Below are 27622 nucleotides of genomic sequence, written 5' to 3' on the forward strand. Positions count from 1 at the left end.
GATCAATGGAACAGGATAGAAAGCCCAGAGATTAACCCACACACATATGGTCACCTTATCTTTGATAAAGGAGGCAAGAATATACAATGGAGAAAAGACAGCCTCTTCAATAAGTGGTGCTGGGAAAACTGGACACATTACTTTTAAAAGACATATTTTGACTAAAAATCTTTTGATTACTTATTTAAAAATGCAAAGAGAAACTGAGAAACTGACAAACTGAGAAAAAGACGTCTAAGGAAACAAAGGATCAATAGCCTTCAAAATCAATTACTTCTTAATCAGTATGTAAAATACTAACCCATCAATTTTTAAAGAATGGTCAAAAGACATGCTCTGACAATTCAACAAGAAGAAATACTATTTTTTGGCTAAAGAACTTTGAACTTCACTGGTAATCAAAGACTTTTTTTTTAACCAGTCATACTGGCAAGGGTCTAAGGAGTAACACTAGTCAGATATCATTAGACAGATCCCCAACACATGGATGTATGATATCCTACAACTGATCTGAAAAGCCTTAAAAGTGAAGCCCCTTGGACCCATTAAGTTCACACTTGGGAAGTAATCAGAAATGGGGGCAAAAGTCACTGAGTACACTGCCATCAAGTCCTCCATGTGGCACCCCATGAGGGCCTCCACAGCACCCCTCTTCCCCTCGCCAGCCTGCTTCCCTGGATGCTGGGTGAAGCCATCCTTACACTAGGATAGGAAGCAAGATGGGAAAGAGCAGGGAAAGAAACAGAGGAAGGAAAGAGAATATGAGAAGGAAAGAGAAAAAGGGAAAGGAAGAACAGTATTCATATTTAATGGAGGAAAGTAAGAAATAATCTAGATATCTAGCAACAGGCAGATATTAGAATATACATTTATATATATATCGTAGTCATTAAAAACAGGTTTTTAGAGAATGTTTGATGGCATAGAGAAAATGTGCATAATGAATTTAAGTGGAAAATATAGGCTAAAAACTATCATTCTCATTTTTTTCATTTTGGTCACACCGCGAAGCATGTGGGATCTTAGTTCACTGACCAGAGATCGAACCCGTGCCCCCTGAAGTGGAAGCAAGAAGTTGTAATCACTGGACCGCCAGGGAAGTCCCTCATTCTCATTGTTTAACAGTTAAAAAGTATATGTTTGTGTAAGCAAAGAAACTTTAACTGTGGTTTTATTTGTGTTATTGAGCTATAAATAATGATATTTATTGTCTTCTTTGTGTTTTTAATATTATCTAAATATTCTACAATAAACATGATCAAAAATAACATTGAATATTTCCTTTTAAAAAGTTCTAATGTCTGCGTGACTTGCACGTGGCTTATGGGACTGAAAATATGTTTTTCTTGTTCCAATATCATGTTTTTGGTCCCAATGTTCCTATCTGTCAGGTGCCTTCCTGCTGTGCAAGTGATTAAGTGCACAGATTTTCTTCTGAACAAAAAGGGAATGTTTTCAAAAGTTCTTAGGCAACCCATCCGGAAGAACTGAATAAATTCTCTGAAGAAAAAACAGACTTAGTGCACCATCTGTGTTTGATGGTCTTTTCTCTTTCTCCTTCTCCTTCCCCTCCCCCTCTTCCTCCCCTAACCCTCCTCCTCCTTCTCTCACCCTCTTTCTCTCTCCCCTGTGTTCCAGACTTGGAACAAAGCGCTAAGCCAAGTCTAGCAGACTAACCTGTTTGGAGGGAAAGACAATATGTAGTGTGTAGGAGACGTTAAGGAATGGCAGGGAGAAATTTCTGAGTCATGAAAAGAGAAGGCATGAGCTAGACTTCAGAGGGCCATCTGAGGACAAATGGGAGGACATCTATCTTGAGGACATCCCAGGAATGAGGTTGGGTTGGGCTGAACTAGATCTTTATGATATCCTGGAAAAGAGATTTTGGTCCACATCACTTTAAAACACATCAAGAGTTTTAAAGACATATAAAGAGCCTTTAAAGATAATTTGGGCAGTGACTGCAAAACCTACCCTTCAGATTTGGAGAATCTCCATCTATATATTTGAGCAGTCCTTGATTTTCTTTATCAGTATTTCTCAAAGTAGCATGAAGACCTTAAACTTTAGATTCATCTTGGGTGCTGGTTCAAAATGCTGACTCCAGGGTCACACCCCAGATCTACCAAAGGTGAATCTCTGGGCAGTAGAGCCTGGGAATCTGGATTTTAACACACACCAAGAAGTCTGACACACATTAGACTCTGAGGATCATTTCTCCATATTCTGCTATTATCCATCAATGGAGGAAAATGGCCAAGGCTAGTTAGATGTGTAGAGAATTTCATTTTTTCGTTCATCATTCAATATATATCTATATTTCCTACAATGTGTCAGGCAATGAGTCTAGTCCCATCAGATCACAGTCTAGGAGGAAAGGACATATCTGCTTAGAGTGGGGAACAATTAATTTTACTTGGGAAGGTTGCATTAGTGAGGAATATTCAGCTGCAAGTTATAGAGTATCAAGCCAAAAGCAGCTTTAAATTACAGATATTTAATTATCAATGAAATCAAAAAGTGTAGAGGGAAAGGATTCCGGATTTAATGAGGAGATCAACAGTATCGTTGCAGTTCTTGCCCCCTTAGCAGGATGCCGAAGTGGAGTAAATGTCACCTCCTTTGCCTTAGATGAAATATTTCTTTTAATCTAACCTGAGGTCACATTAGCTTTGTTTTTTGGCAGCCATGTCAAGTCTGACTCACATAATGTCAACTAATACTCTTAGTTTTTTTATATGTGCTGCTTCTGAGCCACTTACTCTGACATGTATTTTGCACAAATTTGGTTTTACTTTTGCTGCATTGTTTTTGATATTAATTTTTAAATTTAATTTAAAAATTAACTTTTCCAAGACTGATCCCCTGCAGGATAGCCTTACAGGAAAGGAGCTCCTGCAAAGCACAGAAACTAACAGCCCAGTGCTTAAAGCAATAATCCCATTCAACCACAAGGCTTGGACCCCAACCTCCCCATCATGCATCACAGGAGGAGGTGCTGCCTCAACTGTGAGCACCTCAACTGTGAGCACTTCAGTGATAAACCCCGCCACTGGCAATTGCAGGAATAATCCCTAGCCTCCTGATCATGCCAGGATAAGAGCTGATGCCTGTTCCCCCAAACACACATCTTGAGCTGGTAGGATGGGGGTAAACCTAAGATTCCGTCATGTCATATTGTTATTTTATCTTAGCCTCTGATTATGTGAAGTGTATGTTTGGCCTAGTGCTTTTCTAATTATGTAGCTTAAAAATCTCTCAGCTTGAGAGTGTGGGGAGATGAAGGCAGTTAGAGTTTGCAGAACTGAGTAAAGGAAAGGAGAGAGGGACACAGAAAGAGAACCTCAGTGATCTGTAGAAAGTTTCCCTGGAGAATTCATCCAAATTGATCAGCACGTTAGTATAGGGAAAACTGCCTAAGGCTGGGGAAAGAACCATTCAAAAGGATTAGAGTGAGTGGTGCCCAGTACTCACACAGGCACAGGGGTAATGCCTGCTCCCACTACCCAGATGGGGAAAAAAACCCTATAACTTACGGGACCTGTGGTAAAGTCTTCAGGAAAGTCTTGCTTCAATAATAAGGAATGATTACCCCCAACTGAACACTGCTGATTCCACCTAACAAATCTTAAACGCAAGACCCTAAAGGATCAAACTGTTTCCAAGTTGCTTCACTGCATTCCAGAACAAAAGTAAAGAATACAGGAAAAAAAAATATCCAACACCCAATAAGGTAAAATTTACAATGTCTTGCATCTAATCAAAGATTACCAAGCATGCAAAGAAGGAGGAAACCAGGACCCATCAGGAGGAGAAAAGGCAATCAACTGAAAATGCCCCAGAAGTGAAAAAGAGACTAGAATTATCTGACAGGGACATTTATAAGTTCAAAAAGTTAAGTACAGACATGGGAGATGTTTAAAAAAAAAAAAAAAAAAAAAGATTACAGAGATGAAAACCACAATGTCTAAGATGAAAAATACAGTGGATGGGATTAATGACAGATTAGACATAGCAGAAGAAAAGAAAGCTTGGAGATTTAGCAAGAGAAACTTTCCAAAATGAAATACACAGAGAAAAATGAATTTTAAAAAATGAAAAGAGCCTCAGTGAGGTGTGGGAAAATGTCAGGCGACTAATATACATGTAATTATAGTTCCCAAAGCAGAGGAAGGGACAGAAAAAATATTTGAAGAAACAATAGCTGAAAAATTTACAACTGTGATGAAAATTATAAACGAGAAACATGAAGAAAACTACTCCAAAGCATATCATTATCAGTTCCTGAAAACCAAGCACAAAAAAGAAAGCCTTAAAAGAAGCAGCCGGCGCTTCCCTGGTGGCGCAGTGGTTGAGAGTCCGCCTGCCGATGCAGGGGACACGGGTTCGTGCCCCGGTCTGGGAAGATCCCACATGCTGCAGAGCGGCTGGGCCCGTGAGCCATGGCTGCTGAGCCTGCGCTCCGCAACGGGAGAGGCCACAACAGTGAGAGGCCCGCGTACCACAAAAAAATAAAAAAAAAAAAAAAAAAAAAAAGAAGCAGCCGGGGCTTCCCTGGTGGTGCAGTGGTTGAGAGTCTGCCTGCCGATGCAGGGGACGTGGGTTCGTGCCCCGGTCCGGGAGGATCCCACATGCCACGGAGCGGCTGGGCCCATGAGCCATGGCCACTGAGCCTGCGCGTCCGGAGCCTGTGCTCAGCAACGGGAGAGGCCACAACAGTGAGAGGCCCGCGTACCGCAAAAAAAATTTTTTTTAAAAAGTAAGCCACAGAGCAGCAGTAGCATAAAGGTTATGGGGGAGAGATGTAAGTCTACTCTTGAAAGGTTCTTATTGTCTATGTGAAGTCATATAAGATCACTTAATGTATTCAAAAAACCCTGAAGCAGCCACTAAAATGTTTAAAAGGTGTTAAGACTTAATGAGCCAACAAAGGAGATAAAATGAGATCATAAAAAATACCCATTAAACCAAAAGAAGGCAGAAAAAGAGGGAAAAGGAACCAAGAATACGTAGGACACATAGACAACAAATAGTGAATTGATAGTTGATTCAAGCCTAAAAAAATTAATAACAACATTAAATCTAAATTGCTCTAAACACTCCACATAAAAGGCAGAGATAGTCAGATTGGGTAAAAAAGCAAGACCTAATTACATACTGCCCTTAAATTGCACTTAAATATAAACAAATAAATAAATATAAATAAACAAAACAGTAAATAAGTTTTAAAAGATATACCATGTAACAGTAGTCAAAAGAAAGCTGGAGCAGCAATACTAATATCGGGCAAAGTAGATTTCAGAGGAATGAATATTACCAAGAAGGTCATTTCATAATGATGAAGGGGTCAATTAATCAAGAGGGCATAATTCTAAATGTGAATAATAAGTGTTGTAAAATAAATGAAGCAAAAACTCAGAGGCTGCAAGAAGTAGAAAAATCCACAATTACAGGCATATATGTCAGTGCCCATTCTCTCGATAACTGACAGAATAAACAGAATCAGCAAGGATATAGTAGACATTTGAGGGTACTTCACCCAACTACAGCAGACTACATGTTATCCTCAGGTGCCCAGAGAACACTTATTGAGACAGACCATAGTCTAGGCCATAAAGCACACCACAATAAACTTAGAAGGAATCAAGTCATAGAGAAGACATTCAGAATGGAGAGATAATGTCACTATAGATTCAACAGATATCACAAGGATTATAAGGAAATATTATGCACACCTTTATGCTTATAGATTACATCACTTAGATGAAATGCACGAAGTTTTTGAAAGTCACAAAGCTCACTGAAGAAGAAACAGGTAACCTGAAAAGTTCATATCATCTGTAGTTTTAAAACTTCATACGAAGAAACTGCTAGGCGCATATGGGTTCACTGTTGAAGCCTACAATCTAACAAAAAATAAGACCAATTCTGCTCAGTCTTGACCAGAAAATTGAATGAGAGGGAATACTTCTCAACTCAATCTATGAGTCTGACATTATCCTAATACCAAAACTAGACAAGGACATTACAAGAAAATAAAACTATACAGCCCAAAATCCATTACAGATATAGTTGCAAAAAAATTTAACAAAACTTTAGAAAATTCCATCCAATGATACATAAAAAGGATACATCATGACCAAGTGAGGTTTAACCCAGGAATGCATAGTTGGCTTAACATTCAAAAACAGTGTAATTCACCATGTTAACAGACTAAATAAAAAGAGAAAACTGCACATATATCCCAGAAGATGCAGAAAAGTATTTGACCAAATCCAGCATCCATCCCTAATAAAAACTCACATCAGGGCTTCCCTGGTGGTGCAGTGGTTAAGAATCCGCCTGCCAATGCAGGGAACACGGGTTCGAGCCCTGGTCCACGAAGTTCCCACATGACACGGAGCAACTAAGCCCGTGTGCCACAACTACTGAGCCTGCGGGCCACAACTACTGAAGCCCGTGCACCTAGAGCCCGTGCTCCACAACAAGAGAAGCCACCGCAATGAGAAGCCCGCACACGGCAACAAAGAGTAGCCCCCGTTAACCGCAACTAGAGAAAAGCCTGCACACAGCAACAAAGACCCAACGCAGCCAAAAATAAAATAAATAAATTTATTAAAAAAAACCAAAAACCAAACCACAACAAAAAAACTCACATCAAACTACGAATAGAAGGGAACTTCTTTAGCCTTGAAAGGGGGCATCTACAAAATACCTATAGCTAACATCATACTTAATAATGATTGAACAGTTTCTCTAAAAGATCAGGAAGATGACAGTCATTTCTGCTCTTACCACTTCTATTCAACATTCTACTGGAGGTTCTAACCAATGGAATAAAACAAGAAAAAGAAACAAAACTCACCCAGATTAGAAAGGAATAAGCAAAACTTATTCACAGATGACATGATTAGTGGAATCTACAAAAGAGCTACTAGAACGAATAAATGAGTTTAGAGAGTTTGCAGAATACAAGATCAATATACCAAAAAAACCCAACTGTGTGTCTAAATACTAGCAATGAACAACTGGAAACTGAAATAAATAAAATAAATGCCATACTCTCTTCATCAAAAAAAAAAAAAAAGAACTACAGAACAAGCAATCTGATTTTAAAATGGACTTAGAACCTGAATGGACATTCTTTCAAAGAAGACATACAGATGGCCATCAGGTACATGAAAAGGTGCTCAATGTCACTAATCATCAGGGAAATGCAAATCAAAACCAAAAAGAGATATTACCTCACACCTGTAAAATGGTTGTTGTCAAAAAGGTGAGATACCAAGTGTTGGTGAGTATGTAGAGAAAAGGGAACACTTGTGCACTGTTGGTGGGAAGGTAAACAACACGTGGATGGATCTCAAAGTAAATATGCTGAGTAAAAGAAGCCAGAAAATAAAGAGTACATACCATATGATTCAGCTTACACAAAGCCCCATAAAACGCACACTAAGCTTTAGTGACAGAAAGCAGACAAGCAGTTGCCTGGGAGGGAGGAGAGGAGAGTTTATAAAGGGAAACAAGGAGATTCTGGGGGGTGACGGACTGTCCATTATCTTGATTGAGGTGATAGTTTCATGGATGTATATATACATAGGTCACATTGATCAAACGGTACACTTCAAATATGTGCAGTTTATTTTAGGTCAAATATACCTTAATAAATTCATTAACAACAATTTTTAAATGGCCCTCAAGTCAAGGACCGGGGTCCTGCTGCTGGAGTCGGAAGTCCTCAGCAGGCCTGGTTTGTGTGCTGCGTGGTCCTTAGTCCTTGTTTGCACGTTTGTATTGAGGGCATGAGGAGGCGCTTGCCTGATGGAAGGCAGGATGCCCCTCAAGTTCTCAAAGTGCAGGGAGCAGCTGCCCTGCTCAGGAAACCTGGGCTCCTGGTTTTCCTTAGAGAGGGACTGATGAGCAGAATGTGTCAGAAATCCAAGGAGACTTGAGCCCTTTTCATGTGGGCAATGGTAGAAGCAACTGGTTGACCGTCCAGAGAAGACAACCTCAGGGAGTAGTTTTATCTGGCTCTGAACTTCCCAATGGTGAGAATCAGGACCGGGCCTGAGAACTACTGTGAGAGAATTATTTCACCTCAACCAAAGAAATCTCTCGTTAGTGATTTCATCCCTCTGAGTGGCAGTAAGGTCTCCATCACCAGAGGCATTCCATTCTACATTGGACAATGCCGGGTTAGGATTCTGTAGAAATAATGGGAACACTCTCAGGAAGTTGGGTTCCAGGACTTTGAGGGTCCCTTCCAGCCCTTTAAATCTTTGATTTTCTACTTAAAATCCCCATGTATTCTGTGTGCTGTGGTTACTAGACAGGTTATTAGTACATTGACATTGGGAAGATTCCATAGGAAAGACTTGAAAGAAACACACACACACACACACACACACACACACACAGTCATTAAAAAGCCTCAACTTCAGGGAATTCCCTGGTGGTCCAGTGGTTAGGACTCCACGCTTCCACTGCAGGGGGCACGGGTTCAATACCTGGTCGGGAACTAAGATCCCACAAGAAGACATGTGGCGCGGCCAAAAAAAAAAAAAAGCCTTAACTTTAAAACTCACTTTGCTGAGTGTTAGCCCTCATCACACTGCCTTCCACTAGAATTCTGGAAAGTTATTCTGGAAGAGATGTACCTGCCTCTAAACCAGATCTGGGAGCCTGAGGAGTAGATAACAGGAGTTGCTACCCCTATACCAGGAAGTACAGCAGGGGCTCTTCCCAAAGCTGTAATGGGAGACCAGCATTCCCAAGTAAACCAGCATTCTGACGCCCAGCCCAGCCCTCTGCTTCACATGGAAGGAGAGGAATATTCAAGGAGACTCATAAAATGGAACTACTGCCCACCTCACGATGCTCAAAGCACCATGATGGCTGTGACTCTTGAATGAAGCTTCCTGCAGATGTCTCCCCCCAGGGAAAGAGACGGGAGGAAACTGATAGAAATTGATCATAAACAGGAACACAGTTCTCTTAGTATTCCTTCAGAATTACTCAGTGTCTTTCAGTTCATTCTGGGAATCCACATATTTGTGATAAAACAGGACAGGTTCTCTCTCAAGGGGGAGCTTTGGTTTGTGGGGTCTAAGGAGAGGACAGAGACCAAATCCTCCAGCAGCACTCTCATGTTTCCTTCTGTGGCAACAATGAGATGATTAGGTTCAGAGGGCTGCTGGGAATCAAATCAGAAAAACATCAAATAATTCTAGGGCATTTTATTTCCTCTAATTTCCATTTATACCTGAGAGGAAATGAACATCTTAACAGCCCAAGAGAGTGAAACTGTCAGATGCCATCGCCAGCGTGGGAGAGAGAAACAAGCGGCTGAGTTGAGGGGGGCTGCGGGGCGGCAGGCTCCCTCCCGTGCAATCTGCAAAGACCTTGTGACAGCCAGGGAGGCAGGCTAGCTCGTCGCAGGGAGGCTGGAAGGGGTCGTTCCACCAGAACCTGTGTCTCAACTTTCTGGGGGCAGCCTTGGGGGCCCCAAAGCTCACAAGTCACAGGGCCCTCCCCCAACCCTCCCCAGTTCGTTTGTCCAGCGCACAACTGGCTGCCGGAAGTCTGCCTTAGTTTCCCGGAAGGTCCTACTAGAAATCCAGCCCTGCTCCAATAAGGCACTGGCCCCTGCCCACTCCTGCCACCCACCTTCCTCTGGTTCTTTTCCAACTCTCCCTTCTCGTCCCAGGTGCTGGTGAGAGTCTGGCTAATAAGGGATGACCCTGAGATCACACTGAGGAGGTCTCTGTACCCCTATCCCGGGCTGTGTGCCCCCGGCTCCATCGGGCCTCCCTGGGTGTGATTCTGTTTCCCACGTCCTCTCAGGCTGCTGGCATTTCTTCACGTGCCATCCTTTGGGGCCAGGCTTGGGGGCTGCTTCTGGCTTCCCTCCTGTGATGGTTAATGTTGTGTCCACTTGACTGGCCACAGGACGCCCAGGTGAAACGTTATTTCTGGGTGTCTCTATGAGGTTTCCTTTTTTTTTTTTTTGGCCTCACCACGTGGCTTGTAGGATCTTAGTTCCCCAACCAGGGATCGAACCCAGGTCCTGGCAGTGGGAGCGCCAAGTCCTAACCCCTGGACCGCCAGGGAATGCCCCATAAAAGGTTGTTTCCAATGAGATTAGCATTTGCATCAGTGGACTCAGTAAGGGAGATCCACCCTCCCCAGTGTGGGTGGGCATCACCCAAGCTATTGAGGGCCGAAAGGCGAGGAAGGAGGAATTCACCCCCTCTTGCTTTTCTGCCTCAGTGCTTCAGCTGGAGTATTTCATCTCATCTTCTCCTGACCTTGGACTGGGATTTACACCACTGGCTCCCGTGGTTTCTAGATCTTCAGACTCAGACGGAATTTTACCATCACTTTCCTGGGTCTCCAGCTTGCAGATGGCAGACTGTAGGACTTCTCAGGCCCCATAATTGCATGAAATAACTTCTTTTAATCAAAATGTCTAACCTCCTACTGATTCTCTTTCTCTTGAGAACCCTGACTGGTACACCTACCTCCCTACCCTGCAGGCCCATGTTGCTGAGGCCCTCCTGTTGGGTCTCAAAGCCAAGTTCTCCAGACCAGGATGCACACACATGGCACAGATACAGGTCATTGCTCCCATCTGCCCTGGTTTGGTTCTGAGTCAGGTGTAAGCGTGGAAAGTTATCAGGACATTTATTTCCAAAGCCCAGCGTCGTATCTTCTCTTTTAAAAAATTCAGGTGGGGTGGGAGAGGGTTGGATCGGGAGTTTGGGATTAGCAGATGCAAACTGGTATATATAGAATGCATAAACGACAAGGTCCTGCTGTGTAGCACAGGGAACTATATTCAATATCCTGGGACAAACCATAATGGAAAAGAATATGAAAAAGAATGTATATATATATATATATATATATATGTATAACTGAGTCACTTTGCTGTATAGCAGTAATTAATGCATTGTAATTCAACTATACTTCAATAAAAAGTAAATTAAAAATAAATTAAAAAGATATCATTTAACAATAAAGGGATTATAAGAGGATAAAAATTAAAAATTCAGGTGAAAAAAAAAATTCTTGTGTTATCTCTTTGGTGAAATGAATTGACAACCAAAACTCAGGCTTCCATATAAGAAAGTGAGGATACACTTGCCAGATCCTGACAGAGTTATAAGCTGTTTGCACCGGTTTAGATGTAAGGACCTCAAAATACACGATTCATCAGAGCATCTGGGGTTGCCGGGTTCCAAGATGTAGGTGATCCTAGTGACACACAGGGCAGACTCCCAATCAAGACACATCCTCAGGCTGGCAGCGCTGCCCGCCCTCCGCTCCGGCGCTGCCCCTGCTCTGCTGCGCTCGGCCCCTCGCCGTCCCGCGGCTCTTCTGAGTGAAGAAATCACAGCCCTTTGAGGTTTTTAATGCAATCTGTTCCAGTGTTCTTTCACACGCATTGATTTCTTTGCTTTTTCATAATGTCTATTGAAAGCATCATAATCCTCGTGTTTTGTTATTGCTCCCGTGTAAAGTTCATCTTAGTTCTGAACCATCTCACACATTTTATAAAGGCTTTGTCTGTTCACTCCGAAAAAAAAAAAAAAAAAAGACACATCCTCCGCAAAGTACCACCTGGAGACGGTGGAGTGCAACTCAGCTGGATTTGGGGGAGCTCTTCTGGAGCCCCATATATGCCATTCCCTTGCAGTGGAGCATGCTCTGAGTAATCTTTCCTCTCCTCCTCCTCCAGGGGCAGGAACGGCAACATTTCCTTATACTTGAGCAGACCCCCTTTGTCTTAGCACATTCTGCCTTCATCTTTACCTGAGATAATAAAGCTACAGAAGATAAGATGAGGTTTCTGAGGTCCAAGGAGGAATTGAAAATTGCCCCCCCCAATCCTTTTCGAGGATTTTCCAGCTCCTGTCCCCGAATGTGTGTTGCTATGGTGATGGGAGGAATGGACGCTAAAACTGGGAGATGGTGACATCACAATGGGAAATGAAGGTTTTGAAGGTTTAATGAGTCTTCTCCAAAATGCACTCCTTTTAAAAAAAGCAAGCTAGCAGGTGTCCCATGATCCAATGGGCTAGTAAGAAAATCTCCTTAGAGTTTTCAACATATAAATCTCTGTCTTCTCTGAGTGACCAAGAGCATCTGTATCAGTCCGTTTTTGCCCTGTTGTGCTGTAGCAATGGACGACTCCAAAGCCGCAGGAGCTTATAACCACAAACTTCTGCTGCTTGGCTGGGGCTCTGGTCCAAGTGTCTTCATCATTCTAGGGAGGTGAGCAGAAGGGGACAGCCCATTTTCTTGGCAAAGGGGGAAGGAAAAGAGCGGGTAGAAACACACACTGGTTCTTCAAACTTCTGCTGGGCTACGTTGGATGTCCTATCTGATCACATACCACTGGCCAAAGTAAGTCCAACAGCCCAGCCTGAAGCCAGCGGGACAGGAGGGGCGTCCACCCCTCCCATAGAGGAGGCACCAGGGAGGTTGCTGAAGTGATGGGCCCAGAGAGAGGCAGTGAATATGTGGACAAATCGTATAAACTACTGCAGCCCCCAGGCAGCCACAGTCACTTGAAAGGGGGCCCTGGTCTGCTGACACCGCATATCAGGGCAAAAGTATCAAAGGTACAAAATATTTTGAATCCACTGGAAGAAAACCGTGATATAGAAATTATGAGTCATTCAGAAATGTTCTTGTTGCAGACGGGTATACCTTAAAAGGAAAAACTGGTGCCGCTAAACTCAGAAAACCACTTAGGGCCTTTCGAAAACCCAAAGAGGTGCCAAGGCATTTAGAAAGAGGCCATTAAGAATAGACGTGGCAAGTCACCCCTGACTTATTAAAAAAGAGAATGATTTTATAAATGAGGCCATTAGGAAGGATTTGTGAGATATTAGGGCTCTCAGAACTGCCTGAATAGGCGGGAAGGGAAGGAGGACAGTTAGCAATCTGTTATTTGGTGAGTTTGCTAAAGGAAATAATGCTCATGGTGATTCTTCGGCAGGCGATAATGGCTTCGCAAGGGGCCTGCCCAGAGCCAGGCACTGCCCAGGAAGGTGACGGCGCCTCAGACTCCTGCTGGGGGTCATGTCTGGGTGGGGGAGGGGAGGCAAACATTTAGATCAATAAAAGACAACCCATGGGCAATGGACAATATTAGAAGTATGTACAGGGGCTTCCCTGGTGGTCCAGTGGTTAAGACTCCACCCTTCCAATGCAGGGGGCACGGGTTCAATCCCTGGCCGGGGATCTAAGGTCCCACATGCTGCGCGCCCCCCCCAAAAAAAGAATCGTGTACAAACAAAGGGGCAGTTCCTTTGGGTGGGAGCACAGAGGGCCTCTGAGGGGCCCTACTACCTTGACCGTGTGTTGAAGGGACAGGCAAGCAGGAAAAGGCGGGGCTGGGAGGGGACTCAAGGTGAGGGAACCGCAAAGGCACTTGGATAAACAGGCTTGTGGTTCAGAAGAGAACCCAGGGTTGGAGCCATCCACGTGGAAGTGATACAGACTCGAGAGGGCCAGGCGGGAAGGCTGAGGTCACAGGGTGTGGGGTGGAGAGGAACAGGGAGATGGAAAGCCAGGGCGAGAATCACCATGGCGGGCAGGAGGTGCCGGCAGGACGCCGGGAGGGGGAGGTGAGAGCGAAGTGGTCCTGGGACCAAAAGCTAGAGAGTCAGGCGGGATGAAGGGGGGCATCTGTTAGCTTTGAGGTTGAGGCGTCACCGGGGACTTCGCTGAAGCGGATTTGGTGGTGTGGCTGGAGCAGACAACGCAGGAAACTAACTGGAGGTGAGAAAGGAGGTTTCTTCTCCTTGCCTGACTTTGTATTCCTCAGGGGATGGGAAAAACGAAGCTTGATTTCACACAAAAATTTCCAGTTGTTGTTTAGGGGGAACATGAAACAATGAGGAACGGGGTCAGGGCTCATGAAATAGAGAACGTTTGAAAGCTTTTTAACCATAGAGGGAGGGCGGCGGGGGCCTCGGCACCCCCAGGAGAAAGGGGCCTGCCCTGCACACGCACAAATACCCCGATGCCTGTTTCCCCATCCCCACAGTGTGCAGATCCCACCGGGTCAGGGAAGTGGCCTGTTAATGAGATAAAATCTAAAAGCATTATAAACACACACTTTATTTTATTGCTAGGCGTGTTTGTGTGAGGCAGTGATTTTGGGGGGCATTTTCTTATTTTCCAATAAAATTAAATAAGCCCACATGAGCTTTGGTAAACAGAGCACAGTAAAATGAGCGTGCGGGGATGAGGGCTTGATGCAATTTTCTCTTAATGAAGTACGTTTTATTCCTCCCTTCATGCCCTGCCCTGCTGCAGACAGCATCGCTATTCCACCCCGCACAGTAGTATCTGTACCATGATGAATTGCAACAGCATCCCCTCCTCCTGGAACGATGGGCTGACTCTTTCGGAGGGGATGCAGGGAAGAGTGGGACAGGATGCTGTCTGTGGCCAAAGAAATGACCAGTTTGAGATTCTGAGTCATGAACTGCCATAATTAGGAGGCAGGCAGAGTGCATGCTGCCGCTGCTGTATTTGCTGCCTGTTCCCTGTGAAAGCTTTGGGAATTAAGATAATAGGCCTCTAAAACAAGAGCCGGGTACGGCTCTACCTAACGGCCTGCACACAGCACGTCAGCAGCAGACAGACCCAGACAGAGGCACCCAAGGCAAAGGAGCAAGAAAGAACCCAAGAAGAGGGTCCCCAGGCCCAGGGGAAGGTGTGTGTGTCCCAAGGAGTGAAAGGTGGAGAGAGTTTTATCATCTGTACAGGCCCCAGCTGCAGCATGCATGCTCACGTAGCTGTGGGATGACACGGGCCTGCAGCATGGCAGCCCTGGGCTGCTGGGGTCATAGGAGCCACGGGGCTGGCTTGGAGTGAAAGGAGCCACAGAGGGAAGGCCCCAGAGAAATGGGAGAGAAGTTGCTGAGCCAGGCCTCACAGGAGATCTTCCTCCAACCAGACTCAGCAGGACAGAAGAGAAGGCCTCTCTGGGTCAGGGATATTACCAGGAGAGGCGGCAGCCAGGTGGCAGACAGTGGGCTTCCGCTAGTGATGTGCTACTAGATTAGCCAAGACTTTACTGCAAGTGATAAAACCAGCTCCAATGAACCCAAGTGAAAGACGTGACTTGTCGCTCCCCATAAGGGCGGCGCATGGGGAAGCTGTGCAGAGGGACACCTGGATACAGGCATCGAGCCCTGGCAGGACACGGGCTCCGTCTCTCAGATCAGCCTCCGCAGGCTTGACTTGAAGAAATCCAGGGAAGGCCTTCCATCAGTCCCGCTCACATCCGGACCCATCAGCAGACCCAGGGGGCAGGCAGAGCCACTGCCCTAGTTCAGGGTCATATGGCCAATCTCAGGGCCAGGAGGGGCAAGGGGAGACTAAGAGCATAGCCTCCACCAGACACTCCCCCATACAGTGGGTGAGGACCCGTGCATACCCCAAAAGTCAGGGTGTCACCGTGGGCTGAACAAAGAATGAATGCCCCACAGAGCAGCCCACACCACCCACTGCAGGTCTGAAGGACTTCAGGTCTCTCTGAATGAAGAATTCCCGAGTGGAATGAGCACTCATCACTGCTGCTCTCAGAACAACCAAATGGGCCGTGAGGCTCAGCTCTGATTAAGGGTGGCTCTCCTTCAGAGCCGGGGTGGTGGTGGAAGAGGTGGCGATCAGTAAAACAAAAGCAGGCTTTTTCAGAGCTCTGAATCTGCCCGTGCTGCCCTTTGGCCGGAAATGGCCTTTACTTGCCTTCTTCCTCTGGTAAACTCCCATTCATCCTTCAAGACACAGTTCAAATGTCACCTCCTCCATGAAGCTCTCCATTCTCCAAGACAAAGCTAGTTTCTCAGTCCTACTCCCAGGTTCTAAGACTACTTTGCATTTAATTTGCTGATTTTTAATCTCTGGCTCATGGGTATTGCTTTTCTCCTGGACAGGGCAGGGACCGAGTCTTACAATGTGAAGTTCCTCTTCCAGCACCCAGAGCAAGAACCTGGCCCTCAGCAGGTGCTCCATACCTGTTTGGTGTGTTGGTGAACTACACACACAAGATATATATTCTTGCAGCAGGTGGAGTTGTTGTCTACCTTCTTCGCTCCTAATAGTACCTACCTCCCACACTAGAGGCTGAAAATGCCAGATGCTTGTGCTCTCCCCCTCCCTTGCAATTGGAGGTTGTCAACTGACCCATTTATGGTTAATAGACTTAAAGAGAAGTCTCTAAGGTGTTTTTCCCTTTTTGATTAATAGAGCAACTCAATAGAGAAGAGCTCTCTTCCTCATCCATTTCCTTCCAGGCTTTGAACACAACTGTGAGAGAATGTGATGCCTGGAACTTTGGCAGCCATTTTGAGACCATGGGGCAACAGTCTGAAAACGAAAGTCAACATGTCCTAAAGGGTGTGGTGGAAAGCTTGGAAACTGCCTGGGTCTTCGATTATTCATCCCTAGATTCAACCTGGAAACCACCTACTTCCAGATTGCTTATATGAGGCAATAAAAATCCCTACTGTTTGAAACCACTAGTTCAAAACCACTAACTCTGTTACTGGTAGCAGAGAGCATGCTGACTGCTACATGCTTTCATGCCATGACAGCAGTTCGGGACTCTATAGTATAAACATCTTTTTCCGTCTAGTACCAGTTTAGAAAAATGAGAGGACAAAACCACCTAAAAATCAAACATGAAAATATTGCCCATGTTTTGTTACCAACTATCAATCATTTCAAGTAAAGTACAGAGTGATCAATAATGTTCTGTGGCTTGAGCATAAACCCAGAGGTCAGAACTCCTGAGCATGTGCGTCTAAGCCACTTGAACCTGCTCGGTATGGCTCCTGTCCTTTGGGGACCATCACAGCCAAGGCTCTGATCCTGAAAAAAGGGCGATACGAATAAGGATGCACTGCCACCAGGGTAATATCTTACTCAATAAGATGCTCAAAGTCTAGGAGTTCTGGAAATGTGTTGAAAAGCTCTGTGCTAAGTTGCCTTGGGTGAAAAAACTTAAGGCCAACGTGTACTTTAACGAGCAAGCCAATGAAATCATCTGAATGAGGTTAACTGCAAACTCAAAAGTCTGAATTTAGAAGCTGAGCAGGAGCCGGTCAGGGGGATGGAGGAAAGGATGGGAATTAGAGATGGAAGCAGCAGCACGAGCTATTCCACAGGACCGGTGGTGAGGTGTGTCAGGCTGAGGAGCGTGGACTTGACAACGGGCTTAAAGGAGGAATGGGAGGGTTTTGGGAGGGACATGGTCAGATGTGCATTTGAGAACTTTCACTCCGGCAGCCTGTCTGTTGGCTAGACAGAAGGAGGGAGGCGGAGTTTGGGGTGAGGCAGGGAGTTACAGCTCTGACCAGTGCCTGCCATTTAACCCCCCAGCCTGGAGGCAGAGGTCCTGCACAGAGCTTGGCATGTAGTCAGGCAGGAAAGACAGGCCCGGGCCCAAGGACAGCCTCCTTGTGCATAGGTATTAGGCAGAAGGCAAAGGCACCTCCTTGGTTTGCACTTAATGAGGCCATGACGTGTGGAGGAATGGCATCTAAAACAGAACCTCTGTAGCATCTGCACAAGAAATTCTGACCATGGAAACCGTGGAGCATGTGCAATAAAAATGCACAGGTTGCTAATGACCCTGTACAACCTTCCACGTGTAGCCACTAGACTACTAAGGGACAATTGAAGGGAAAACAGCTCTTAGAGCACATATGCGGTGGCTTCAGGAGACAAATGCGCTGATGCAACCTGGTGCAATCCAGGCCCCACCTCAACCCTCCCCTCAATGAATAATCTACCCCTAATCAAAAGACCCCCATCCATTCAAAGGGGTAAAATAAGATAAAAGGGTGAATCAATTACCCTGCAGTGGACTTCCTGGTGGCACAGTGGTTAAGAATCCACCTGCCAATGCAGGGGACACGGGTCCGATCCCTGGTCCGGGACGATCCCACATGCTGCAGAGCAACTAAGCCTATGCGCCACAACTACTGAGCCTGCACTCTAGAGCCTCTGAGCCACAACTACTGAGCCCGCGTGCCACAACTACTGAAACCCGCGAGCCACAACTACTGAGCCCATGTGCCACAACTACTGAGCCCATGTGCCACAACTACTGAAGCCCGCACTCCTAGAGCCCGTGCTCTGCAACAAGAGAAGCCACCGCAATGAAGAGTAGCCCTGGCTCACTGCAACTAGAGAAAGCCCGTGTGCAGCAAGGAAGACCCAATGCAGCCAAAAAGAAAAAGATAAATAAACGAACAAATATATTTTTTTTAAATAAATAAATAACCCTGCAGTGCACCCCTTGCTCATGAGGACGCCCGCACTCTTCTCTGAGTGTGTTCTTTGCCTCCATAACCTGCTTCTTTGTTTTCTTTGCTCCTCAGCCTCAGTGTGTGTGCGTGTGTGTGTGTGTGTGTGTGTGTGTGTGTGTATGTGTGTGTGTGTTTCTTCCTTTGTGTTTTGTGTTCCTTGCCCCAATTCTTTTGGATGAGTTGAACAAGAGCCTGGAGTTTTGATAAGCTTTTCCAGTTATCAGTAGGAAGGGCTCTCAATAAATGGCCAGGTATTCCTTCTCTGATCATGTGTCCCCCCAGCACCGTGTGCAGGCTGGGGGCTAAGGAGAGCACAGCCCCCAGAGGAACGCCGCTGGGTTCCATCTGCCACGCCAAACACTCCAACCCCAAAGATACAGCACACACTTGCCAGGAACCTGCTCCCGTGGCCTCAGAGCTGTGCCTTCCTCACCTGCGCTGCCCAGCAGACTCATGAGGCCTTGTTCTTCAGACCTGAATCCCAGTTCCCAGCCCCACACTGGGGCTCAGACTGTGGCACAAAGGAAGTGCTGACTTCTGGTCTCCTGGGAAGGGGCCGGACTAGTCAGAGGAGCCCAAGGTCCTGGCAAGAAATGTGCCAGGTGCCTTAAAGCCTTGCCCCCAGGGATCCCTATTCTGTGCGCGGCAGGTAAGTGGCAAGAGTTCCAAGGCCACCCCGCACCCTTCAGACACCACAACCTGACCTCAGGGCTCCCCTGCTCAAGCCAGATGTGCCGAACGCCCCCAGTGCAGTGCTTGGGTGAGCTGAACCCTGCTGGCATGATCTCATGAAGCCCTTCTGCCCCGCTGCTCCAGCGTGATGCTCCTGAGCCCTCCTCTCTGTGGCCTCACTTCCCCCTTCTCTGGGGGCAGATGGGGGGTGTGAACACGGTGAGACTGGCATTTCCTAATCCCTCCGTGAGCCGGGGTCCCACATTGGGGGACATCCCAGGCCCTCTTCCTGCCTGAGTGGGGGGCAGATCAGGAAACTGCAGCTCCTCCTGGCAGGAACGGGGAGGGGAGGGACCAGTTGCTGAAAAAAAAAGTTCCATTTTTCAACAGTCCAAGTGATTTTTTTCCCACTTCTCCTTAGCCAGCAATCAGAGTACAAATCTAGTAGTCCTCAATGAGAGCCAGTTAATAGCTGCACAATTAATTCACTTCCTCAATGAGAGAAAAGTGAAAGCATTAGCTGGAGCTTCACAGGGTCTTGATGAGAATTCTCAGAAACTAGAGAAGGAATCACAAGATGTTTGCCTGCTCCGATTTTGCACAAATACATGCTCCTGTCTCACCCGGAAGTTGATAGCTTCCCTCACTGCCCGTTGCAAACACATCCTGCCTTAGACTGAGGTCTGCGGCCACTATAAGTTCTCTTTCTCTAACATCTAAGCTGGAATTCTTGAAATCGGTGAGGATAAATCTAAACACGCTAGGGTTCCTTCCAAACAAGAGGGTCTTTTTCTCCAGAAAAGGCAGTGAAATTTACAACACGGTACCAAACAGCTTCAAAACCTAGTCATGAGAGTAGCGTACTTTATTCATAATGAATGAAAGGAAATCAGTAAAGGACAAAAACACCAAGCAGGCTAAGAGCCAACAAGATTAGTCACTGCCGACTTAGATTAAATCAACGGTGCCCGGGGAGGGGTTCATCAATTTGTATTTAAATAAAAAGTGAGAAAAGCAACCCAGCACACAAACAAAAAAAGACGAATCTTTCAGCTGACAAAATATGCAGTTTTGAATATATTTAACTCCAACTATAGGCTGAATTCCAACTTCAGGATCTTATTTAAGGAAAAAGCTTAGAGTCTGACTCTACAAGGTAGAAAACACATTCCCTCATAACTTTTATTGTGCTAATTAAGATAATACATATCCATTTATATGTTGCTTCATACATAGGATTTTTATATAATTAAGGTGATAACTACGATTTCGTATTCTGTATTTTAAACTTAGCGTTATATCATAAACATCTTCTGTCATTAAAAACTTTCACTGGTGCGAGCACTGCACTACAAGTATTGATGAGGACCCCTATGCAAGGGATGTTTTGCTGTCATCCTCTTTGGCTCACTTCTCACTGGCCTCTGGAACTGTTCTCCAGTCTTTTCTTGATCTGTCCCTGCCCCCCAACTCCCCCAGGTTTCTGTGACTCCACAGGCCTGGTTACTCTAATGTCTCCCCTGTTGAAGCTGTCAGGGGACTTCTTTCCCTGTCCCACCCCTACCTGCTAGAGTTCCTGGAGACACGGCCCTTCCTCCCCATTTTATACTCTCTCCGAAGATGACGTCCGCCCTCCTTAAGGCTCCAAGTATAACCTACACCATGAAGATTCACACATTTCTTCCACCCCAGACCTGTATGCCTGACTGCTGGCTTGACCTTCCCCTTGGAAATTTTGGGCAGTTCCAAGCCTACCTGTCCACAAATGAACTCAGGATCTCCCACAGGCCTGGCCCTCTTCCAGTCTCAGCCTACAGAGCACCACCATCCTCTCTCCTGTTCTCAAGCCAGAAACCCAGGAGTCATCCTTGACGACTCATTCCTCCTGCCTGCCCACACTCCACACTCCCCCACCCCCATCTAGCCAAATTGTGGCCAGATCCACCAGTGTTTCCTCCTAAGGTCTCTTTCAAATCTACCCACTGCCCTCCATTCCAACCACCAGGGTCAGCATGCAGGGGCGTGCACTGCACAAATGCTACCACCCGGGCCATCACTTCTGGCCTGTTCTACAAGAACACCTACCAACTCATCCCCTTCCCTTTTGGTCTTTCCAGGCCATTATCTAACCCAAAGCTACAGTGATCTTCTTAAGATGCACATCTAATCATGCTGTTCCTTTGCATAATTGCTCTTAGGGCTTAGACTGGCCTGCATCTCCCTGAGTCATCACTGTTATGTTCTCCCGGTTCCCCTGCGTGGCCTGGTCTTCTCCTACATCTTCTGCAGCATTCTCCAGCCACTGAGGCCTTCCTACAGCTACTCAAATGTGCCACAACCCTTCCCCACGTGGCCTTTGAGCATGCTCAGTCCTCTACCTGCAGTGTTCTTCTTCCCCTGTCCTTAGATCTCTTACATTGTTTTTATATCTACAAGGGATTCTGAAAGTGTGGTCTCTTAGCAGCATTTGCATAACCCAGAAACCTGTTAGAAAAGCAAATTCTTCTGTATTGCACACCTACTATATCAGAAACTCTGGAGTGGGGTCCACAAATGTTTTAACAAGCCCTCCGAGTGACTCTGATGCATGAGTAAGTTGGAAAGCCATTGGTCCAGAAAAGCCTTCGTCACCCAAGGTTTCTTCTGAGCTTTTTGTTTCATTTGACTCTTTTTGCTATTTAGTATAAAGACCAAAACTACATAATTTTTCTCCCAAATCTCCATTGATTTATCCTATATTCCTTATCTTATATCCTATACTGCTTTTCATAAACATTAAGGTTTGCCTCTGTGCTTTTTTAAAAAAAGCTTTATTGAGATATATTTCATATACCTTAAAATCCACTCATTTAAAGTGTATAGTTTTTAGCATATTCAGAAAGTTGTGCATTCATAGCTGATTTTAGCTATTTGCATCTTCCTGTTTTCTTGGTGAGTCTAGCTAAAGGTCTGCCAATTTTGTTGATTTTTTTTAAAGAACCAACTTCCGGTTTCACTAATTTTTTTCTTTTGCTTTTCTTTCCTTTCTTTTATTTACTTCTGCCCCTAGTGTTTATTATTTTTTTCCTTTAGCTCACTTTGAGTTTAGTTCTTCTTTTTCTAGTTCCTTAAGATGGAAGGTTATTAATTTGAGATGTATCTTCTTCTTAATGTAGGCATTTACAGTTATAAATTCCCTCTAAGCAGGGCTTCCCTGGTGGCGCAGTGGTTGAGAGTCTGCCTGCCGATGCAGGGGACATGGGTTCATGTCCCGGTCTGGGAAGATCCCACATGCCGCGGAACGGCTGGGCCCGTGAGCCATGGCCGCTGAGCCTGCGCATCCAGAGCCTGTGCTCCGCAAAGGGAGAGGCCACAACAGTGAGAGGCCCGCGTATCGAAGAAAAAAAAAAAAATTCCCTCTAAGCACTATATTAGCAGCATCCCATAAGTTTTGGTATGTTGTATTTTCATTTTCATTCATCTCAAAAGTCTTTCCTAATTTCCCTGTGATTCCCTCTTTGACCCATTGTTTGTTTAGGACGTTGGTTAATTGCTACATATTTATGAATTTCCCAAATTTTCTTCTGCTGTTGATTTCTAATGATCTCTAATTTCATTCCATTGGTCAGAGACTATACTTTGCATAATTTCAATCCTTTTAAACTTACTGAGACTTGTTTTATGATCTTACATATGGTCTATACTGGAGAATGTTCCATGGCACTCGAGAATAATGTGTTGTTGGTGGAGCGTCCTATGGAGGCCTTCAGGTGTACTTGGTTTATAGTGTTGCTCAAATCTCTTACTTCCTTTTTGGGCTTTGGCCTAGTTGCTCTATCCATTATTGTAAGTGGGTTATGTAAGTCTCCAATTACTACTGAATCATCTCCTTTCAACTCTGTCAGATTTCACTTCACATATTTTGGGGCTCTGTTGTTAGTTAGGTCCATGCATGTTTAAAATCATTACATCTTTCTAGTAAGGTGTAATTATAAATAATTAAAATAATTACAATTTATCATTATAAAATGTCCCTTTTGTCCCCACTAACAATTTTTTTTTTGTCTTAAAGTCTATTTTTTTGATATTAGTAAAACCACTCTAGCTCTCTTTTGGTAACTGCTTCCATGGTATACCTTTCTCGATCCTTTTAGTCTTTGAATGTAAAGTGTGTCTATTGCAAACAGCATATAATTGGATTTAAAAGAAAAATACATTCTGCCTCTTTTGATTGGGGTATTTAATCTACTTACATAATATACTAACCCAATAAGGCAAGATTTGTTCCTGACATTTTTGCTATTTGTTTTTTGAATGTCTTAGATCTTTGTCGTTTTGTTACTGTCTTCTAAATAGATATTTTCTAGTGTACCTTTTAAATTCTCATTTCTTTGTGATATTGTGATTTATAATAATATACATTATTTAAATATAAATATTAAATTATTAAATATACTTATTCTCTCCCAGTTCCAGGCACAGAGTTCCTAAAACCCTTGGAATTTCCTAAGCGATGACAACAATAACAAAAACAATGTGTGTCTTGTTATGTTAATGAGGCGACTTTTGGAAAGCCCTTAGGTAACCTAAGGAAGGGGACTCGTTGCCAGGGCCACCAACCAAGTGATTAGAGGGTTGCGAACTTTCAGAACCACCCCTGGACCTCTGGAGAGGGGAGAGAGGCTGGAGATTAAGGTCAATCACCAATGGTCAATGATTTAATCAATCGTGCCTATGTAATGAAGTCTCTATAAAAACCCAAAAGAAAGCAGAAACTGACACACCAATGTAAAGCAATTATACTCCAATAAAGATGTAAAAAACAAAAAAAAACAAAAGGACTGGGTTTGGAGAGCTTCCAGATTGGTGAACACATGATCTGGGAGAGTGGCGTGCTTGCAAAAGGCATGGAGGCCCTATCTTCCTTCCCACGTACGTTGCCCTGTGTATCTCTTCCATCTGGCTGTTCCTGAGTTATATATACCCTTCTATAATAAACCAATAATCTAGTAAGGAAAATGTTTCTCTGAGTTCTGTCAGCCACTCTAGCACATTTATCAAACCCACGGGAACCTCCAATCTATAGCTGGTTGGTCAGAAGCACAGGTGACAACCTGGACTTGTGACTGACATCTGAAGTTGGGGGGCAGAGCACTTAACCTGTGGGATCTGATGCTATCTCCAGGTAGACAGTGTCACAATTAAGCTAAACTGCAGGACACCCAGCTGGTGTTGGAGAACTGTTTGGTGGGGGGGGTGGAAAATCCACACATTGAAACTGTGAGCAGAATCGTATTTTTTTTACTATAACTTTTAAAATTTATTCTTAGTGGCTGCTCTTGGGATTACAATTAGCATCTTTAAAAAATCTGCTTTGGAAACATACCCACTTAATTTCAACAGTGGGTAGTCAAGACTTGCTCCAATATACCTCTGTTCCCCTCACACTTCTTTCATGTTATTACTGTCATACAAATTACATCTTTATACATTCTAAGTCCATCAATACAGTTTTATAAATATTGCTTTACGCAGCTATCTTATAAAACAGATAGGAGAGTTACAAACAAAAGTACATTTATATTGTCTTCTATAAAACTTACGTAGTTACTTCCACCAGTGCTGTTTATTTCTTCACGTGGTTTCAAGCCTAACGTACTTTCATTAAGCCCTGAGGACTCCTCCTCGTAGGCAGGTCTGCTGGTGATGAATTCTTTACTTCTTGCTTATCTGAAAATGTCTTAATTTCTTCTTTAATTTTGAAGGAAGATTAAAATAGGCATAGAAATTTTGGTTGAAAGTCTCTTCTTCCAGCTCTTTTAAGATACCATTCCACTGCCTTTTGGCCTCCATGCTTTCTGATGAGAAGTAAACTGTTAATTTTATTAAGGTTCAGTAGTTTCTCTTAACAGATGATTTTCAGCTCACGGCAAAGCTTTGGTTAAACTGTTGGAGTTCTAAAATTCTTTGATTTTAGTTGTTTTGCCCATATTTTCACTGTTTTAGAGGGAGAGTGAGTTCACTGAGGTTCTCACTCTGTCATTTTGGAAGCTGATCTCGTTTCATGTTGTTTGAATTATTTTAGACAACATTCTTTAATATCTTGTAAAGCAATTTTCCTTGAATAATTATTTTTCTAGAATCTTGGAACTATTCTTACCTGGCTAGCTTTTCGGCAGAATTTTAGAATCGCTTGCTCAAACTCCAACAATAACTTCCACTGGACATCTAGAATGCTATTTTTCAAATAGCTCACCTTCTAAGAATATTCAAGCTTCCCCATCTCTTCTACTTTAATACTGCTCAGCAAACATTTAATTTTTTTCATCCAGATTCCACTGTATTTTTTTCCCCTAGGCATTTAAAATTTTCTGCTGTGACTGTGAACTGGGATTAATATACCATGTTATTTTTTTTTAAATATAAAGCAAACACTTCCTGGGTGGCAGAGGGAGGAAAAACTGTTCATTTATGTGCCTAAAGTTAATGGAGTCAGGAGGGCTCATTCTGGTGGTGAGAGGTTTGCTTTTGTTTTTTTTTCTTTGAAGCAACAGAATATCTTCGTTCACATTAAATCTTGAGCAGAACCTCAATGCATAAAAAATAAAGGCAGCGTTGCCCGGTTGAAAAAGAGGTTGAGGGACGGTCCAAAGCCCAGCATGCACTGCCGCCTGCCCTGCTCCTTACGGCAGCCCCAGAGGGGTCTTCCTACAGCTGTGTGCCCAGTTAGCTGTCACAAACAGGACCCCATCTGTACGCTCCTTAGCATGAGCTCTTGCTTTTTAATACTCTCCTCTAATTTAAGGTTTGAATAGAGATTTTCCATCTCTACTCAACGACCATTAACACATCTGAGCTTCAGTGAGCTCCTGCCTCACTGGCCTGGACCACTCCTATCTCTTGTCTGTGTCAGGGGTCAACAGGAGACTGAACGCATGCTTGAAGATGTGGTGACTTCAAGAACATCTGATTTCATCCTATGGCACAGAGAGACTCTATCACTTAGAAATAAATACAGTGCCCAGTTTTCAACTACATGAGTAAGTAGATTATATTATTATGAACTTTACTTCAGCAGAGAATAGAGGAGGAATATAAGGAGGAGATGGGTCTGACAGGGCTTAGAACCATGGGACTAGAAGCATCTTTAAAATAAGCGCTCAAAAGAAAATGTGTGGTCCAAGTCTTCACAAAAGATATTTTACTAAAATTTTAGGATAAAGGCATTTTTTAAATAACTATAATACTTCTTAAAAACTACTGAGTATTTAGTGATGTTTTCAACTAGGAAAAAACTTGAAACTTAAAGAACAGATTGCAGAAAGTAGCTAGGGCTACAAGAGTGAAAGAAGATGGAAACCTGCTACATGTGTAGTGATGAGAGGCTTAAACACTTACTTTTCAAACCAAAAACAAATTGTACTCATTGTTTCACTAATTTGTGAGACTAATTATTCAGTGACATCATATGACAATTCCTCTTACAGAAGAGAGATTTTACTCTAATCCAGCTCACATACTACTTTCTATGGCAATCTGTATGGGAATGGAATGAGATCTAGTACAGTTTTAGATCCAAATCAGTTTCTAAAGAGTTGGTACTAAATGAATATTTAAAGAAATCTATGTAGTATTTTAAATAATTGAGAAAAAATAAAAAATAAAATAATTGAGAATTATGACAAATTACTTTCAGGAAGTGTTATCTTAAGATGTAAGAAAGGGATGAAGATCTTAGAGGAAGCAGATACACTGACCTCAGGGTAGTACAACTGACAAAGGCCAACAGCCCACGACAGGGGAAAAGGAACAGAAATTCACTCTGCACGACACTCCCATGGTTGGCATTCTAGGCAGTCTTCCTAATTATAATTCAAAACTAATAAAGGTTGTGTACTTCCCCCTCAAAATGATTTTCTTTCAGAAGTAAACTCAGAAAAGGGACTGAGTTCTGGAAAGAGACAGTGAGGCTGAGTCCCAGGCACTCAAAGCGTGGCTGCTGTCTCCTGAGCCTAAGGATGTGACTTGCGTCCCCTTACACCCTTCTCTATGTGAAATATAATTTGTCCTTGGAAAAATCACAGTGGAGTCTGAGAACCTTCTGGGGCAATCAGTTTGTGTCCTTCGGTATCCTAAATTCAGATAATCTCAACATCCAGATATATCCTTTGATTTGTTCTTTCTCTGATATCTTGTGTCCTTGGGATCAAAGCCTCTTTCGCTGGCACCAAATAACGCCCAGTGAGGAGTTCTGGCCATGTAATCCTTGGCACTGAAAGTTCTGGATCCACCACTGTCTTCATATTCCTGGATGAGCTCCTGGAAGCGGCTGTAATCAATCCACGTCCACCATTCTCTGCCAATCTTAAACTGGCAAGAAAAAAAGTAGTCAGGTCAGAACTCAAAACACCCATAAAAAATGTCAAGTAAGCATCAAAAAATCAAAAATGAGCCTGATACTTTTTCCCTATCACGTTAAAGAAAATTCTTTTGCGCTCCAGACATGGTTCCGTATCAAAGCAGAATGTTCTATACACAGTCAAAGGAGAGTTTCTTTTCCCTTAGGACCACTTCCGTGCTGGACCTGGAAGACCCAGTCGCTGAATAAAGAATACATTCTAGAACTGAAAGTC

General features: G+C 44.0%; 1 protein-coding gene across 3 annotated transcripts in view; it reads right to left on the reverse strand.

The window, feature by feature from the left end:
- Positions 1-27622, reverse strand: part of LOC137206838 (S-adenosyl-L-methionine-dependent tRNA 4-demethylwyosine synthase TYW1) — a 206152-nt gene that overhangs the window by 22865 nt on the left and 155665 nt on the right. For 2 of the 3 annotated variants that reach the window (XM_067705973.1, XM_067705972.1), the window contains exon 16: positions 19858-27359. The exons of the other annotated variant lie outside the window; for it this stretch is intronic. In XM_067705973.1, coding sequence (XP_067562074.1) covers positions 27138-27359 — 222 coding nt within the window. In that variant the 3' untranslated portion in view covers positions 19858-27137. Of the gene's footprint in view, positions 1-19857; positions 27360-27622 lie in introns of those variants that run through there. 3 annotated transcript variants of the gene reach the window in all.

Source organism: Pseudorca crassidens, chromosome 15 (assembly GCF_039906515.1).
Source record: "Pseudorca crassidens isolate mPseCra1 chromosome 15, mPseCra1.hap1, whole genome shotgun sequence".
NCBI classification, from domain to species: Eukaryota; Metazoa; Chordata; class Mammalia; order Artiodactyla; family Delphinidae; genus Pseudorca; species Pseudorca crassidens.